Source organism: Podarcis erhardii, assembly GCF_964252035.2.
Source record: "Podarcis erhardii genome assembly, chromosome: 15".
Classification (NCBI taxonomy): Eukaryota; Metazoa; Chordata; class Lepidosauria; order Squamata; family Lacertidae; genus Podarcis; species Podarcis erhardii.
In genome coordinates this window covers 17,921,603-17,938,062 of record NC_138505.1, presented here as the reverse complement: position 1 = coordinate 17,938,062, position 16,460 = coordinate 17,921,603, and the positions used below count along the sequence as shown (strand labels likewise).

The following is a 16,460-nucleotide window of genomic DNA, read 5'->3' as shown; positions in this document are numbered from 1 at the left end:
TACTGAGATACAGCTCTTCTCCAGAGGCTGCTCTTATTAAGGGTTCAATGTTTTGCATTAACCAAACTCCTAAAGAGAGGATTGCCCAAACAGTTAATTTTTATTTTGGTTTCTTTTTTGCGAGTAACTTCTAGGAAAATGGGCTGTTAACATTCCAGCAGTTTGGCGTCTCTGAAGGGGGCAGCTTATAGATGGACAGGAAAGGTCCAGAAGGGAGAGACAGGAAAAGGCCGGCAAGAGAGATTTGATGTGCAGCATTAACTAGTCTGCAGCAAAGCCTTCCAGATGTTTTGGGCTACAACTCCCATTGCCCGCAGCTTAAAGGGAGTTGTTGTCCAAAACATCTGGAGGGGCATTAGGTTATATAAGAGCACAAGAAGAGCCAGCTGGGTCAGGCCAATGACCTGTCTAGTCCAGCAACCTGTTCTCACGGTTGCCACCTAGATGATGCCTGCGGGAGACCCCAAGCAGGACCCCAGCACAACAGCCCTATCCTATCCCATGTGTTTTCCAGTAACTTGTATTCAGAAGCATTGCTGCCTCCTACTGTGGAGGCAGAGCATAGCCATTGTGGCTGGTAGCTACTGACAGCCTCCATGAGTCAGGCTGTTCTGATGTTGGACGAGATAAGCAAGGCTGGTGAAGTAGTGAGTGCCACTCTGGTGCCCTTTGGACTGAGAAGCACCTCACCTCCACCCCCTGGTTCTCTGTGGAACCACTTGGCAGCTACAGTGGAACCACTTTATCCCCCTCTCTTGCCAGGGAGCCAGATGGGCAAATAGCAAGAGGCCGCTCGGCTTAACGGGCAGCCTACAGTTTGCAGCCGAAACCTCCTTCATAACGCCGCCTGCCTAAGCAGCCTTGCCTGTCTGTCGGCACAGGCTGGCGAAAGAGGAGGAGGAGGTCAGAGCCGGCCGCTGACCCCTGCCTTGATTCTGAAATGAAGTGATTCGTTTGACGCGGAGCAGGCCAGAGACCCTGGCAACGTGACTGCTGCTGGCTCTGAGGCAGCGAGCCCAGAAGACAAAGTATGGGGCGGCTTAGCCACCTCACGTGGCGGGGAACAGCTGTGTCGTGTGCCATCTTTGCGCTCTGAAGGGGTGAGGCGATTAGAGCCCAATCTTGTTAGGAGAGAGAGGGAGGGAGGGAGGTGGGGCCTGGGCTGCTTCTGGCAGAATGCAGAAAGAGAGGCATTCGCAGACCTGGGCCCTGCTTTCCTAGCTTGCCCCCTCCCTTGCAAAAACTAACAAAAACAAAAACCAGCCTGTTATTTTTGCCTGTGGGATTGTGGTGAACCTCCTAAGGGCTTGGCCTCTTTTGCAAAGCTGCTTCATGCTCCAGCTTTAATAGCATCTCTGAAAAACAATGTACACCACCTTGAGCTGCTTGGAGAAAATGGGGTATCCAGTGTTAGAAACTCAGATATTTAAGCTAGGCGACAAATGGCTCCTTAAATGAGGGTTACAGTCAGCAAAACGGGATGCCATTTTTGCATCAGACGGCTTGAAAGTCACATTTTTCAGTACAACTTTTGACTTCCTGAAATTCATTCTGATTGTACAGATCAAATGTAATGGGTAGAATTCTGCAGGATGTGTTGCTAGTGTGTGAAAACAGGCAAGACCCAAGGATCCCCAGGCATGCACCTCCAGATGGCAGAGACGTCAGGCACTATCTTGGTGCCCAGGTGTCTTCACTAGGTCACAAGCAGCTGATAGCCAGGTGCAAAATGTGCCTGCCGAATTTCAAACGCTGGGTATACCTGTAATAAATAAAATAAGAGGATCCAGGCTGGTGGACCAGACAAAAGACCCATCTAGCCCAGCATCTGGTTCTTGCAAAGGTCAACCAAGGTGTCCTAGTAGGAGGCCAGTAAGCAGGACATGAGTGCAACTGTGCTGTCCTCAGCTGCAGGCCCCAGCAGCTCGTATTCAGAAGCAAACCACCTGCAATAATGGAGGGAGAACATAGCCATGGTACCTAGTAGCCACTGATAGCCTTATCCTCCATTAATTTCCTCTGGGAAGTCCTCCGTGTTGGTGGTTGTTGCTACCTCTTGTGGCAATGAATCCCAGGGTTTAACTACAGGCTCCATGAAAGACCTCTGTTGTCTGTCCAGAATATTTGGATACACAGCAGCTTTAGAGTACTACACTGGATTCTAGTACTATGCGAGAATGAGGAAACCTCTTCCTCGACTCCATGTCTAATTTTATACACCTCTGCTATATCCCCTCTTCAACCCACTTTTTTTCTGTAGCAGGGTTTTGTTTAGCTTTTTTAAAATATTTTTTCCCCATTGTATAATGTATATAAAACAGAGAGAACAGTAGCAACAATAGATGAAAATTAAAAGACGGAAAGCAAAACTTTAAAATAGGCACTTAAAAATAAGTACAGTTACAGATGGTTTAAAGTAACAAAAATAAATAAATCTAAGTCATAGAAGAAAGAAGAAAGAATAAATGTCTTCACAAAAAGAAAGTAACATTTGCTTATCAAGTACAGATTGCCAGACTTGTGACAAGGGTTGTCCCGCTTTATACATTGTAAAGGAATGCCAAATCATATGAAAGATTTCTGGAGGTTCTCATCCTTGTCAAAATCTCAAATTATGTGCCATTTTTTCCCATTATAGCTGTATTCCAGAGTGAGTGGTACCGAAAAGTTCAGTGTAAGATTTTTTTGGCTGTTTCCCATTGAGTTGCAATTACTATTTGAGCTGCCACGGTAATATACAAGACCAATTCTTTGGACAAGAAGTCTACAACGGCATTGTCAAGCAGGGAATTAATTCCTTGGACCTTTTGGTTGTTTGCTCTGCTTCTCCCTTTACTTCTCCTATCCCTTCGCCCCACCTTGACACACAGGCAGAGAGCCTGGTAAGGAGTGAATCCTCTGAGGCGTCTCAGGTTTCAGCTTGCCTGCCCTCTGCAGTGGCGTGTTCAGGGGCATCCTGTCATGGATCAAGTGGCTTCATCAGGAGAGAAGGGCAGCCAAGCCTGTCTCCATTTGTCAGGAGCCAAAGCGGGAGGCAGGATCCGTCCAGCTGAGAACGGGTGGGGAGGTGACATTGCCAAAGGACAGCGCTGGGAAGGGTGGCCCCCCTCTGCATGTGATGGGCAATAAGGAAAAATTCACAGGCAAGGTTAGAGAAGCGGCTGGGACGGAGCTTTAATCTGACTGTTTAACCCAGGGGTCAGCAAACTTTTTAGCAGGGGGCCGGTCCACTGTCCCTCAGACCTTGTGGGGGGGCAGACTATTTTTTGGGGGGAAATGAACATATTCCTATGTCCCACAAATAACCCAGAAATGCATTTTAAATAAAAGGAGACTCACGTAAAAACACACTGATTCCTGGACCATCCACAGGCCGGATTTAGAAGGTGATTGGACCGGATCCAGCGCCCAGGCCTTAGTTTGCCTACTCATGATTTAACCACTTTCAGGGGGAGCGGGAGGCTCTGGGTTGGTCTTGCAAGGCACTGTGGGGATTCACCAGGACGGCTTCTTGCAAGTTCAGCCCAGAATGCTGCTGGACTCAAGTGACTCAAGACAACCAGTCTTATTCTGCTGCTTGGATGAACAAATATTGTCAATTTCAGTTTCTCTCATTTTTCCATTTCCAAAATCAACTTCCTCCCCCCCCCAAGGCTTCAGTATTTTTGTGTGCATTTCACCTAATATACACATTTGTGCATGCAATTTTGCCTAAAATGCACATTTTATGCAAGTAATTCCCACTAATATAATGTCTCTCGGTCTAACCTACCGCAGGTTGTTGTTGTTCTGAATATAAGAAGAGCCTGCCGTGTGTCCACCTCAAAGGTCCTGCAGGTGCAAAGAGCATTAGAGGTGGTTTGTCTATAACTGTTAACAAGCACAAATAATAAAGAATGCACAATTAAAAGATTTTGGGAGACAGGGATGCCCAGTGTTTTCAGTCATTGTATTGGGTAAAGTTATTGAAACTGAGCTGTATGGACTCTTCCACTTTCACCTGCAAGCTGGGGATTAGACATAAGAATGTCTCTTCTCCCACCCTCGCCCCCAAAGAAACCCTCAAACCGAAACCTTCTCTGCATGGTGCAAACTAGCATATATGGGGAAAGTGTTCATCTGAGCCTTCTTCCTTGATAGTCCATGTTAGTGGTTCCCAAACCTTTTGGAGCCTCCTCCTCCTAGGTTCCCCAGTGCCCCCTCCCTTACCCTATTAAAAACATTATCCAGTATAATGGCTTGCATGGTCCCCTAAGGAAGATAACACTGCAATAAAATTCAAAACAGTAACAATTCATTGCACATTTATTCAAAATCCAATTAAAACTATTTAGTTTAATTAATTCAACACAGTTGACGAACTTGAGCCAGTGATCCCAGCTCTTTAAAGTCTCTTAGCACCCCCTTAGGGAATCCCAGCCCCAGCCCCCCCCCAATGGTACTGCCCAGTTTGGGAGACGCTGGCCTTTGTGAGAAGAGGAGCCTGTATGTCTGAACATACCATCTCCGCTGCCTCCCATCCTGAAGTGGGACTGCCTGGCTTTAACACTTGATTTGCTGCTAGTTTGGTTTCAGCCTCTGCAATGTGGAGCAGGAGACTGGCCCACCTGCTTTCTCTGGTTGCTCGTGCGTGCCGTATCTCTCACTCGTCTCCTATCAACCAAATTCTTTGAGATCCTCAGCAGGCAGATGCTACAAAAACACACAGGCTGTTCTCACTATTGGAAGCCACGTAGCCCGGAATCAAAGGGAAAATAAATTTCACCCGAGTCCCCAACTGAGCTTCCATCTGTCTCCTCCTCAGCACTATAGAATCTCTCCCCTCCTCTCTTCCTCCCCTTCCCCCACTCTGCAGACTCCATTGCCTTGGAGTTCACAGAAATACCAGGGCCTCTCTTTTACACTCCAAAAGCAGCATCTACATGCAGCAGACAGCTGGGCCCATAGGACTGGAAGAAATGTCATGCATACTGCCTTTTAGGCGTGGGTGCTTGGTGTCAGGACTCAAGCAGCCCTGGCTGCCCCAATGAATCCCAAATTCACCTCTGCAGCAGGTTATGGTGCTGGTTTTCCACAGTCATCTGTTTGACCACTGTGAGAACAGGAGGCTGGATTAGATGGGCCATCGACCTGATCCAACAAGCTCTTCTTACATTCCATACATTCAGGATGTGAATGCAGCAAGGCTACTTGAGCAGGAGTCACGAGGAGTGAAGCGAGGCTGTGCTCTGGCTCCCACTCTTTTTAACTTTTATATTGATGATTTGGCACCATATTTAGCCAATGCAATCTCCCCTTCTCCAGTAATTAGGAACAGAAATATTTCAGTCTTTATGTATGCAGATGATTTAGTGCTTCTCTTTCTTTCCTCATTGGGCCTCAAAAATCTCTTAGAAGTGTTCAGCACATACTGTAAACAGGAAAGCCTATCTTTATATTATTCTAAGACTAAGATTGTGAATTTTGGCAGAAATTTGGCAGTCCTAGGTGTATATGGTGCTTGGATCATCAGGCTATTGAACAAACTCACTCATTTACCGGTAGATACTTGGGTGTACTTTTTAATACAGAGCTTTCCAAACTTTCCTGTTGGTGACACACTTTTAAACATGCATCATTTTGCAACACAGTAATTCAATTTTACTGGTAAACTGGTGGTTAAACTAACCCCTTTCAAGCCCTCGGAGGATCACAGGGAGCGTTCGCACGACACACACACCTCAGCCGACACACTAATGTGTCGCAACACACAGTTTGGAGGCAGTCAAAGTCAAAGCATAGAAAACCATGGGGGCATTGATGAAGTTCTGTTACAGTAGGGGAGGGCAGCAGGATGAACCTGCCCTAAAAATATTTGGTAGCAGAGTGCTTTTCCAAATGCTAGTATATGTTGTTGAAATCTGGGGCTCTGATTCAAATTCCATTCAAATTTTAGAAACCGCAGAATACTTTTTTTCAGAAGCTATTCTCTCTACCATCAATAATTTCAGTAGCTCTTCTTTGTACAGAATCCAGGTGGCCAACAACTGAGACAAGAGAGGGCTGTGCTCAGTTAAAGTATACAGTACTTTAAAAATTGCTATGATGCCTATTGAGCATTTTACTGCTCTGTGCTATATGGAATTGGATGAAAACCAACTCTGGAAAGCAGCTTGTCAAGATGTTTTAGCCTATTATTATTTTCCAGAAATGAGTTCTGCTTTGACCTTGAATAAGTGTCAACTAAGGGATTGGCTCTTCTGTACAGAATCCAGAAAGGACCTGCAACTAATTAAAAACACCAGATTTCCCCCTTTGAATCCACTCTTGAGAACAGAGTATTTTAGAGCTAGTTATCTGACCTAACTCTCACCAGCTTCCTTAAGAAACGCCTTTACTGAGCTGCGTTTCCAGGTGACGGTTTGGTTTCTTTTGAGTGACAATAATAGTTTTCTAACACAGAGTGGCCCTCCGTGCACTGACTGCAAAATCAATCAATCAATCAATCAATCAGGGAAAATGAGCTAGATAAAATCACTATAATTTTTTTGTGGTGATTTGGAGGTTTAATTTGAAATCGAGCTAGATTCGAGTTTGTTGGTGTCTCTGGTAACCTCTTACATCATGGAAGTTGTCTCATATTATGGATGTATTTTTTATTGGTATTGTTGCTGGTTTGTCGTGCAAGGCCTTTGGCTAGAATGATAAACTTTGATTGGTTGATACTTGAGCAGGGTTTGAAGATGGGGCTGGAAAGACTTCCTGTGATGGGGGCGGCATTTGCAATCCAGATTTTTACCCTCAAGGTGTCTGTGTAGGCCTTAACATTGCATTACCTTAAAAAAACAACACAACAATTTTGGCACAGGAGCATGCCCCCAGTGTTCATGGCTGTGTATGAGTAATGCTCCTGCTGATTAGTATGTTTGTGTGTTGCCTCTGGATTGGCTTTCCCCAACCTGGTGAGCTTCAGATGCTTTGCACTGCCACTCCCAGACAGCACAGCTGTATGATGCTCCAGATGTGGAGAGCATGATTCTGCTGGCTGGGGCTAATGTGAATGCTGATCCAAAATGTCTAAGGGCAGCAGTTTGGGGGAGGCTTTTCTAGAGACTAAAGTTGCCACCTCTTTTTTTGTAGTTCTGTTTTCAACAGCTGCATACCAGGCAGGGATTCAACTGGCATACATTTCCCAGGCTTGAAAGCTCAGTGGTGGGTAAATCTCCATATGTACTTCTGACTATCAGGGCAGCTGCTCCAAAGCACTATGGCCCCTCAGAGAAAGGCAGTGTGGCAATGTAGGGGGCACCCTCAGGGGCTAGTGTCCTTTGGAACTCCCTGCCTATTGACACCAGACAGGTTTCTTCACTGTACTCTTTTTGGCACCTGCTAAAAACAAGTAACCCACCCAAATATGTGGAATGTTGACAGCTGTTTAAATCCAGTTTTAATTATTTTTCAGAGTAGCTATTTTAAAAATAATTTTACAGGTTTATTCTTTTTGTAAACCACATTGAGTGTCCCCCCCCCCTTATAATCAGGCAGTGTATAGATTTTATGAAATTAAATAAGTTGTGTCCCAGTTACAGGAAATGTAAGCGTTCTTTAAAGAACTCCCCAATGAGGGCAGGGTTGCAAGTACAGCAAAGTCTGAACAAACCAACATCTAAAGTCGAAAATCAGTCTAGGTCCAAGCAGGGAATTAAAGTTAAGTACAGCCTAGCAAGACGGAGGAATTAGAATTGAGAACTAGGCGCCAGAGAACAAGAAGCCAGAGAGACCTGTGTTGCTTCCAGCATCTAGATGCCTTAGGAGGGAGGCCTTATTTACTCTGGCATCCTAACCCAGACCCTTACCACAGTTGCTGATAATGAAGAAGTATCAGGGATTGGTTGCTTGTGGACGGCCCCTTGCTTGCGAGTAGACCAACAACTTGGGTCTTTATTTTATTTATTATTGCATTGATATCTAACCTTTTCTCAATAGAGCTCAAAGTGGCGTACAAACTTAGCCCCCTCACCATTTTATCCTCAGAACAACCCCTCAGGTAGACTAGGTTGAGAGGCAGTGACTGGCCCAAAGCCACCCAGTGAGCTTCATGACTGAGTGGAGATTTGAGTGCTGGACTCCTAGTACTAGTCCAGCAATCTACCCACAACTCCATCCATACTGGCATACTGTGTCGTGGCTCTTTGGCCTGGACCCGAAATTTTTGGTGCTCTCAAGGACTGGAAGACAGGCAGGCCATTCCACCTCCCCCTGCTGATCACTTCCTGCTGGAGCTCGTCTACAATGACCTTGCCTTCCAGGTCCCATATCCCATGGTACCACCCTCAGCATTGGATTCAGGATCATTGGTCAGTGGGATATCTGGGTCGTCTCCTTTGGACTCCCTGCCTGGGACAAAGTCAGGTGGGACAGTCCTTTTCATTGTCCCAGCAGCAGTAAAACAAAACAAAACAAAACAGGGAGCCTTGATGGGGCTTCCTAAATGTAATTTCTAGGCTTTATTGAAGGGAGATTCATTTGCATAAAGCTTTAGCACTGTACTTTAGTCAAACACCTTTGAAAAAAATCCTGATACGACTACATGTACAGTATGTGCGTTGATAAAGATCACACTGAAACAATCTTGATGCAGCCAGCCTACCACATATAAAAAGATTGCTTCCCCCGCCCTTTTCGTAGTGTTCTTCAGTGCGTTGTTAATGTGGAGATGAAAAGACTTGAAAGAATTCAAAGCTGCAGCAAGCTGCCCACGCACCACACCTCAGGAAATATAGGTATGAAATATAGGTATGAAACAGAGGATTCCTAATGCATCAGTTCCGCTTCCGAATCACCTAGGGTGTAAGTGTGGAATATTGCATACGTCTTCCTGATTATAATGCTAGTGTTTTCTAATGTTAGTTTTGCACAGTTTTACCTGCTGTTTGACGGAACTGTGGCTGTTTGACCAGTATACCAGCATGCCGCGCTAAATTTCATTCACACCATTGGGTGTGAAGTGACACAAGAACCAACATCAAGGGACAATGTCACTGCTCCCCCACCCCTTCCGCACATGCCTGATTCTGTTCCCCCATGAAAACAACACGACAGAAATATATATGCTGGTATACTTCACTCCTGCTATTTTCTAGGTCAGGGGGACTGCAAATGGACATTTTCTAGAATCACATGACACTGAAATGAGCACTAAACATGAACTATATTCTGGAAGCGGCTTTTGCACTGTGGGAAAGCTCAAATATTATCTGGAAATTAGCAGATATGGAAATATCAGGGAACTGGAATAAACTGCTGTGTGAATGTCGTGTGCCAGTGTGGTGTAGTGGTTAGAGTGTTGGGCTAGGATCTGGAAGACATGGATTCAAATCCCCACTCAGCCATGAAGCTCACCCAAGGGTGACCTTGGGCCAGTAATTGCCTCTCAGCCTCACCTACCTCACAGGGTTGTTGTGGGGATTAAATAAGGAGTGGGAGAGCCATGTACTCCACCTTGACCTCCTTGGAGATGGGGGGATATAAATGCAAATAATAGTAATAATACATAAATGTAGCCATGGGTTTGTTTTTGACACCAAAACCAGAAATTTGGCTGAGAGAAATTGTAGAAGTATCTCTATGGCTACCCCCACCCCAAATAATTTGTGATATCTGCCATTCAGTTATGTTGAGCTAGCTGTTGCTGTCTCCCGATTTGACCCTCCTTGCTTTCTTGACTTGCTTCCCACAGGTGACATTCACCAAGCGGAAGTTTGGGCTGATGAAGAAGGCCTATGAACTGAGCGTCCTCTGTGACTGTGAGATTGCCCTGATCATCTTCAACCACTCAAACAAGCTGTTCCAGTATGCCAGCACCGACATGGACAAGGTCCTCCTCAAATACACAGAGTATAATGAACCTCACGAGAGCCGGACCAACGCGGATATCATTGAGGTACGATGTGCTGCCCGCAACCTGTGGGTTCCCAGCCTTGTTGAGCTAGCAAAGCATTTGCCAGTGCAATACCCCAATCTGTTGGGATGGTCTGTCTTTGCTGTTGACAGCTCAGTGTTCTAGCTTTAGGTGGTGTGGTGCCTTCCAGGTGTTTTGGGCAGTTGGAATCCAAAATGGCCACACTTGTAAGGACTGGTAGGAGTTGCATTCCAAAATAGCCCCACTGGCTGGGGACTGATGGGAGTTGGAGTCTAACAACATCGGGAGGGCACCAGGCTGGGTAAGGTATCTCATTAGTAAGATCTCAAAGCAGCTGGCACTACCAAGGCACAAAAGATGAAGACAATATAGGAAACCCCCAATTTACAAGGGGGTAACATTCCAAGAGGGACGTGGGTGGCGCTGTGGGTAAAACCTCAGTGCCTAGGACTTGCCGATCGTATGGTCGGCGGTTCGAATCCCCGCGGCGGGATGAGCGCCCATCGTTCAGTCCCAGCTCCTGCCCACCTAGCAGTTCGAAAGCACTCTTAAGTGCAAGTAGATAAATAGGTACCGCTTTATAGCGGGAAGGGCGTTTCCATGTGCTGCGCTGGTGCTGGCTTGCCAGCTGCAGCTTCGTCACGCTGGCCACGTGACCCAGAAGTGTCTTCGGACGGCGCCGGCTCACAGCCTCTAGAGTGAGATGAGCACGCAACCCTAGAGTCGGACATGACTGGCCCGTACGGGCAGGGGTACCTTACCTTTACCTTTAACATTCCAAGGCATCACACGCATCAGTGAAATTATGTACATTCAAAACACCCTCTAAACCACTGGAAATGATTGAAAAACCCTTTAGAAAACCAGCAGCACTTACCAGATGCCAAACTCTGCCAAACTCCCACCACCTCCTTACTCAAACTTAAAACTCTCCACAGGCCTCAACCGTTGGTGTAAGGTTTGGTGTAACATGTACAGACCATGTTGTTTTATGGATAATATCTGGTTCCTATGGATAAAGGAAGGGGAAAGCTGTAGCGTCTCAGACAAGTGTTGTAGGTTGAGCTCTTGCTTTGTACACAAAAGATCCCAGTTCAATCCCCAGTATCTCCAGGAAGGACTGGTAGCAAAACTATACAGTGGTATCTTGGTTTAAGAACAGCTTAGTTTATGAACAACTTGGATTAAGAATGCTGCAAACCCGGAAGTAGCTGTTTTGCTTTGTGAACTTTGCCTTGGAAGCAGAACATGTTTCACTTCCTGTTGAGTGTAAATTGAGTCCCCCGCTGCTATGGGAAAGCACACCTTGGTTTAAGAACATTTTGGTTTAAGAACGGACCTCCGGAACGGATTAAGTTCGTAAACCAAGGTACCACTGTACTTGAAACACAAGGGTCTGACTAAGGCCACATTAACACCATACATTTTAGGCAGTATACTACCAGTTTAAACAGTCATGGCTTCCGCCAGTGGATTATGGGAGCTGTAGTTTGTTAAGGGAGCTGAGAGTTGTTAGCAGACCTCTATCGCCCTCATAGAGCTACAATTCCCAGAGTGGTGGAACAATCTCTTTCTCTTCGTAGAGAAGTCTAGGAATTGTAGCTTTGTGAGGGGAATAGGGGCCTCCTAACAGCTCTTTAATAAATTGCAGCTCCCAGGATTCTTTGGGGGAAGCCATGACTGATTAAAGTGGTATCACAGATCTTTTAAAGTACAGTGTAAATGTGACCTAAGTATAAGGCAGCTTCCTGTATTCCTGTGTCTGGGGCAGAAACACTTCCAGGGTGATTGCGGCAGTAGGCCAGAGGTAAAATGTGAATCTGAAGTGAGGGCACCCTGCGGCAGAGACTGGCGGGGTCTTAGTCCTCAGCCTCCCAGGTGGCCGCCTGCCTGCCCCCTTCCTGCTGCTTCTCCCCCTCTTTTTTCTCTAACGGATTTGCAAGCACAAAAGGTTTCGTTCCTGCCTGCGCTACGTTCCAGAGAGTGGGACAGAGCTGAGATTGGAGCAGTTGCTTTGTCACCTTTCAATGAAAAACTGTGTGTGGGCAGCTCCTTTTTATGCTTGGCAAGATTTAGACAAATGAACGGTTTGGCTGGGTAATTATTGACATTACAAGTGAGCAGAAATTAAGGCACGCAAAACCTTTAGTCATTCAATTTATCTGCTCGAGACGGCATGGAATAGGACAGCGGTGGAGAATGTGTATGTGGGGGGGGGCGGGAGTAGACATTCCAGGGAGGGTTGCCTTTTGGGGGCACGATGGGCACATTTCTTACCAGGTTTGCGCATATTTTTGCAGTACTAAATACATTGCTTGTAATATATGTGTGTAATATATCTATATATTGCATTAACATTGATTTGCAGCAGATGGAATATATGAAGACAAAAAACGGGATATCAATTCAACATGCTGTTTTTTAACTGAAGTTCTTTTGTCATACTTTGTGAACGATGAGGCCTCCTTCTCTGGCAATTGTCCAGCTGCGGGGTTTTGAACCTGGGTTTCATCAGCCCTGATGTCGAACCACGGCACCATACTGCCTATGCCTTTGTCAGTAGGGAGTGTTGCCCATCCCCTGTAGTCAACTGGATGTCAGCTGGAGTCAGGGTGGATGCCAGCTGCCTCTGCAGGGTGGGCCTCTTTAGACCACTGAGTCTGCTGTTCAATTCCACTGCTAGCCACCTAGGGTAGAAGAGATGGGAGGAAGCAAATGATACTTGAATGTCCCAGAGCCCAGCCGTTGTGTCTCAGGGTCTGCTTTGCATGGGGAAGATTCTGTGTTTAACCCACAGTGCCTTCAGTTCAAAAGATCTTGGTTGGCTGGGCTGGGCTGGGCAAGATCTGAGACACTCAAAAGCATACATTTTCAGGCTGGATGGACCACAGCTTTGTAGGCCAGGAGCTGGGAACCCCTTTCAGCCTGAGAAAAGAAGTATGGGCAGTCTTCCAGGAACCACATGGCACTGGTGGGTGGGACCAGAGGTGAAAGTGGGTGGAGCAATGGAGTATTGATTAATTTATGAATTGCCTTTTACATGTCTGCTTCAAGGCGATTTATAGAGAAATAAGAAATGGTTTTAAAAGTTTTTAAAGCAGTAAAAAAACAGCAACTTGAAAACAGGTTTTAAAACAGTTCAAAGTGAATGCCTTTCCACCCAGCTGGAAAAGGCTGTTGAAACTAAAATGCTTTCATTTGCTTCTGGTAAGTACACATAGTGTGCATCTGCCATATCTCAACAGGAATGCTTTTTCACAGGACAAGGGCAGCTGCACCAAAAGCCCTGCCCAAGGTGCTGTGTAGTGGGCTTCTGAGATTTCGGATGTGACTCATCCCTTGGTACAATAGCCATGGAAAAGTTAAGAGGTTTTTGCACATGCATACACCTACCCCTTTCCTTCATTCAAGCAGCTTAGAGGCATTATCACAGCTTATGTGCACATACAAGCCATGCAAAGCATAAGAACGTCAGACAAGCCCTGCTGGATCAGGCCCATCTAGTCCAACATCCTGTTCTCACAGTGGCCAGCCAGATGCCTGTGGGAAACACTGGATCAGGATCCAAGCACAAGAGCACTGTCCTCTCCTGTGGCTTCCAGCAACTGGCATTTGGAAGCACTATTCCCTCCATCTGTGCACCTAAGGAAGGAGTGGAGCAGGGTTGATGCAAGAACATGGCCTGGTAGAGGACCACATTCAGCCCCCAGGTCTGAGATTCCCGACCTTTGATGTATTCCTTTGCCCAGTGGTATTCACTTCTCTTAGTGTACCATACTGAACACATTTGTCTTGGCCCAAAAGCATCACCAGCACTCGGAATGGTGTCTCCCTGTCCTCACGGTATGAACTCTCCAAATGCTTTGAGTCCTTGGCACTGGGAGGAACCCTCTGTGGTGTACCCTGCGAGGCTGCCTCCAAAGATGTTAACTGAGCACAGGCTTCTGGGCTCTGATTTTTCATGTCAATTCCTGCACCCTTTGTGAGCCTGACATGTATGTTTATTCTCAGTGAGTCTCACTGGAGTCTGCAGAGCTGAATCGCACACCTTGCACCTTTCATGCAAATGAAACACATTTGCTTTTCTCTTCATCCACTGAAGCTGAATGTAGGAAAATTCAGGACAGATAAAAGAAATCGCTTCTTCACGAAGTACATAGCTCAGCTATCAAACTTGCTCCCATTGGAGGTAGTGATGGCCACCAACTTGGATGGATTAGACAAGTTCATGGAGGATTAGGCTACCAGGGTCTACTAGCCATGATGGCTATGCTCTGTCTCCAGGGTCAGAAGTGGTAATGCTTCTGAATACCAGTTGCTGGAAGCCACAGGAGGGGAGAGTGCTGTTGCGCTCAGGTCCTGCTTGCAGGTTTTCGCACAGGTATCTGGGTGGCCAGGGAACAGGATGCTGGACTAGCTCGGACATTGGCTAGACCCAACAGGTTCTTCTCATGTTTCTGTGTTCAGGTTCAAGGAGCCAAAGACTTGTGTTGTTTCCAATAACTGGGAGTCTAAAAAGGAAGGCCTTACATGGTTGGCCTCCCAGACCACACTCTAACCACACTCCCTCAAGAGGATACTCAATGCTGGTTCTGGGGGACCTTGCCTGTTCCCCAAGGTCCTTTCTTGTCTGTGTCTCTTGTGTTGGGTTCATCCTCTGAGGATTCCATCTCCTGTTCTGGATCAGGGCTAGGCCTGCCATGAGCAGGCCTCTGGTTCTGTGGTTCTCTTCCCAAAAATATCTGACCTACTTTGTCTCCTGTGATCGTTTTGCCCTTCGCTTCTTATACGGTTCCCTATTTCAACCTCCACCACTGTTTGTCAGCCAAAGGAGGCTCTCATCTGCCTCACATGCGAGAGGTTGCAGCTGCCGTGCTGTTACACATAGCTAATTCTCGGGGCTTTGCTCTTGCCTATTATTTTTCCGTTCTGAGATGTAGGGCCAGTGGAAGGAGGAGGAGAGGGAGGTCCACTGACAATTAGGGCTTGTGCTTTCCACACAAAGTGCTAAGTGAATGGAAGACTGATTTAAAAATAAAACAAATGCCCTGTCCACAACATGGGAGATGATTGTCCTATTTCAACTTTTGGTAAAATGAGAGCATTGGCTGTTGAAATACAGGTGGGTGTGCGCTTAGGAGATTCTAGAGCCACTGTAATTGTTTACAGTAGCCCTCCTCAGCCTAGTGTAATTCATATGCCCCAGCCAGTGTTGCCGTGGAGTTTGAATCCAAAATGGTTATGCTTTCTGGGGCTGATGGGAGCTGATTTGCTTGTATATTGGGTTTCTTACAATCATTTGACAAATATAACAATTACAAGTATAAAACAATAAAAGTGTAAAAACAAAGTATTATTATTATTATTATTATTATTATTATTATTATTTTCAATGTATACCCACCTTTCCTCCCAAAGGAGGCCAGGGAGGCAATATAAAAATAATACAAACTTATAAAACCAGTTAAGAATAGTTCCAATACAGCTGCAGCCTTGGTTGAAAATCTCCCCTGAAAAGGCTTTTCGAAGGTCTTCATCAGGCACTGAAAAGATAACAGAGGAATTGCAAAGGGTCAGTGCCACCATTCTAAAAAACCAAATTGTACTTCGAAACATCTGGAGGGCACCAGGTGGGGGAAAGCTGGTTTAGGTGATTGTTTCTTGGGTTTCTTTTTTACATGACTAATTATCTCAAGACTTAATGAGTCCTTTCCTGGCTTCAGCTTCTAATTTGATTACACCAGTGTTTCTTGACCCTTTTCTAAGATTCGTCCCTCCACTTCAGAGATCTTTCACCGATCTTGAGAGGCTGGGGGCCTCCTTGGCTATACCCACTTGACTCTTCTACCCTTGTGTCACCTCTGAATCCACTATCTGGACACTTAAGGCAAGACCATCCAATGATGACTTGCCCAAAGTGCCTACAGGAACCCTTTCTACAACCCTGTAGGGGAAACCAGAATAGAAACATAAAAAGAGCTCTGTTGGAGTAGAGCAAAGTTCCAGTCTAGTCCAGCACCCTCTCTCTCAGAGAGTCAGACAGAGGATTCTGGGGTTCTCCCAAAAGCAGGGTGTTATGGCCATCCCTTGTGGCTTGTTCCCCAGCATCTGGTATTCAGTGGTAGACTGCAATGGGACATGGAAGTTAGCTATCACGAATAATTCTGTCAGCTTATATAACCCCTTTCCCCGCAAAGACCCAAGATTCTGCTGCTGGGTCAGACCATCTAGGCCAGCAAACCCTTTGCCAAAGTGGCAGGCAGATACCTCTTCCAGGAAGCCCACACACAGGGCAAGAAAGCACCAATCCTCCACCGCAGTCTTCCCCCACCCCACATCCCTCTGTCATCATCCCCTTATCACAGATGAGGATCGTGGCTGAGAGATTTATTTAATCCATTTATATCCTACTTCTCCACAAGATTTGAGATGGTTTGTTTAAGGTCACCCAGTGGATTCATGGCTGAGGGGATTTGACTTCAGCAAAGGCCTGGCGCCAGCAGTAGCCCAGGTCAGGCCCTGGCCCAAGGCCCCAGGGGCTCAGAAGGGGCTCCTCAGT

At 46.2% G+C, this 16,460-nt stretch overlaps 1 protein-coding gene across 6 annotated transcripts in view; it reads left to right on the top strand.

Moving 5' to 3' along the window:
• MEF2D (myocyte enhancer factor 2D) overlaps window positions 1–16,460 on the top strand; it is a 137,136-nt gene that overhangs the window by 89,895 nt on the left and 30,781 nt on the right. For all 6 annotated transcript variants that reach the window (XM_081841944.1, XM_081841945.1, XM_081841947.1 and 3 more), the window contains one exon: window positions 9,719–9,922. In XM_081841944.1, the coding sequence (XP_081698070.1) occupies window positions 9,719–9,922 (204 nt within the window). The remainder of the gene's footprint in view (window positions 1–9,718; window positions 9,923–16,460) is intronic.